This window comes from Equus przewalskii, chromosome 9, assembly GCF_037783145.1.
Source record: "Equus przewalskii isolate Varuska chromosome 9, EquPr2, whole genome shotgun sequence".
In the NCBI taxonomy this organism is placed as follows: Eukaryota; Metazoa; Chordata; class Mammalia; order Perissodactyla; family Equidae; genus Equus; species Equus przewalskii.
In genome coordinates, this window is record NC_091839.1 from 78,252,794 (window position 1) to 78,254,918 (window position 2,125).

General features: G+C 47.5%; 1 protein-coding gene across 1 annotated transcript; it reads left to right on the forward strand.

Annotated features, from left to right (window-relative positions):
- Positions 1-529: 529 nt before the first annotated feature.
- On the forward strand, positions 530-1,543 carry LOC103540895 (trace amine-associated receptor 5). The gene has a single exon (XM_008507574.2). It carries the CDS (start codon positions 530-532, stop codon positions 1,541-1,543), a length of 1,014 nt encoding a protein of 337 aa, XP_008505796.2.
- The last annotated feature ends 582 nt before the right edge of the window (positions 1,544-2,125 follow it).

Below are 2,125 nucleotides of genomic sequence, written 5' to 3' on the forward strand. Positions count from 1 at the left end.
AAGTTATTTAAATCTTGAGGGGACAAGCCAGAAGTTACTCCTTCCCCAGGCAATGATTTGTTGACTAGAATTAATTCTTCATTTGGTTAGACCCATAATGTAAATCTCACTTATATTTGACAACAGGTAACTTATCCAGATGGAGCAGATAATCTCTCAATAATTGCATGCTACCTACTGTGACATAGCCAGCTTTTTCTTTGAGGAAACATTTAGCTTACATCCTTCTTCTCTTTCTTAAGGATATTGTCTTCATTCATTTCCAAAGTGCTAGAAAGGAGCACTGTTTGTCCTGGTTTCAGACAAAACAGGAGTAGCAGAAGGAACTCTCATGAGACCTGGAATCCCATGCTGCATTTGACTCTCAGGTGCCTTTGATTCAGTTCCAGGGAGATCGTAGCCGGTTCCAAACCGCCCTTCAGTTCCTCCTCTAGGTCTCACTTTCTAATCGTTTAGCAGATAAAGAAAAAGATTTTTTTTTGATGAGACAGATTGCTGGTTCCCAGAGAGAGGAAGAGTAGAACCATAAATGAGTGCTGTCCTTGACCGAGGTGCTGAAGGACACCCTGCGGCGTTCTGCTACCAGGGGAATGGGTCTTGCCCCAGGAGGGTCCATCCACTGGGCATCCAGTTGGTGATCTACCTGGCTTGTGCAGCAGGCATGCTGATTACAGTCCTAGGAAATTTGTTTGTGGTGCTTGCTGTGGCCTACTTCAAGGCACTTCACACTCCCACCAACCTCTTGTTGCTTTCTCTGGCCCTGGCTGACCTGTTGCTGGGTCTGCTGGTGCTGCCCTTCAGCATCATTCGCTCCGTGGAGAGCTGCTGGTTCTTCGGAGACTTCCTCTGCCGCCTGCATACCTATCTGGACACCCTCTTCTGTCTCGCCTCCGTCTTCCATCTCTGTTTCATTTCCATTGACCGCCACTGTGCCATCTGTGAGCCTCTGCTCTACCCCTCCAAGTTCACAGTCAGGGTGGCCCTCAGGTACATCCTGGCAGGGTGGGGGGTGCCAGCAGCTTACACTGCCTTATTCCTCTACACAGATGTGGTCGAGAGAGGGCTCAGCCAGTGGCTGGAAGAGATGCCTTGTGTGGGCAGTTGCCAGCTGCTGTTCAACAAGTTTTGGGGCTGGTTAAACTTCCCTGTGTTCTTTTTCCCCTGCCTCATCATGATCAGCTTGTATGGGAAGATCTTCCTGGTTGCTACCAGGCAGGCTCAGAAGATCAGCACCTTGAGCAGAAGCCTGGCTGGGGCTGCCAATCATGAAAGAAAAGCTGCCAAGACCCTGGGCATTGCCGTGGGCATATACCTCTTGTGCTGGCTTCCCTTCACCATTGACACGATGGTTGACAGCCTCCTTAACTTTATCACACCACCACTGGTCTTCGACATATTTAGCTGGTTTGCTTACTTCAACTCAGCCTGCAACCCCATCATCTATGTCTTTTCCTACTGGTGGTTCAGGAAGGCGCTCAAACTCTTCCTGAGTCGGGAGATCTTCTCACCGCGGACACCCACTACTGATTTGTACCAAGAATGACTCTTTGAACTGGATGCAGGCAACCAGTAGGGGCGTGCAGGAAGCACGAGTGATGATGTGGCAGGGGGCTGTAGTGGTGTCACGAGTCTGTGGGCATGCTTCCAGGGCAGCATGCTTTAAGTGGAGATGAAAACCAACTTCTTAATTTGGAAAGAGAAACAGCACTGCCTTCATTCAATGTTTCTATTGCAGAACGTAGGAAAAGGAGAGAGTGAAGTCATCTGAATATTTATTGGATAAGTCAAAACTCTGTGTAAATATTTGGCTCCTCATTCATTACTTCCTTGAGACAACAAAGATACAGAGTTGGAGGGAAAAGGGCACTGAGGTCAGGATTTCTGAGTTCTTGTCCCAGGTCTGCCACCTGGCAGGGCCAGGTCAGACTCTGGAGATATTTGGATGCCCCCTCCCCTCTTCACTGCTTCCTCACCTAGAAAATAGGGAGTTGATGTTGTTTGTTCTCTAAGGTGTTCATAAGTTCAAATATTGTATAAACTAACTTAGGAAACATTGTTTGAATCCTAATTTCATATCACTTTTTATAATCATGGCAACTCTGTGGAGTGTCTCTTTTTCAAAATA

Bases quoted from the DNA above. Each gene is read 5' to 3' on its own strand.
- LOC103540895 (XM_008507574.2), top strand. From the start codon at position 530: ATGAGTGCTGTCCTTGACCGAGGTGCTGAAGGACACCCTGCGGCGTTC.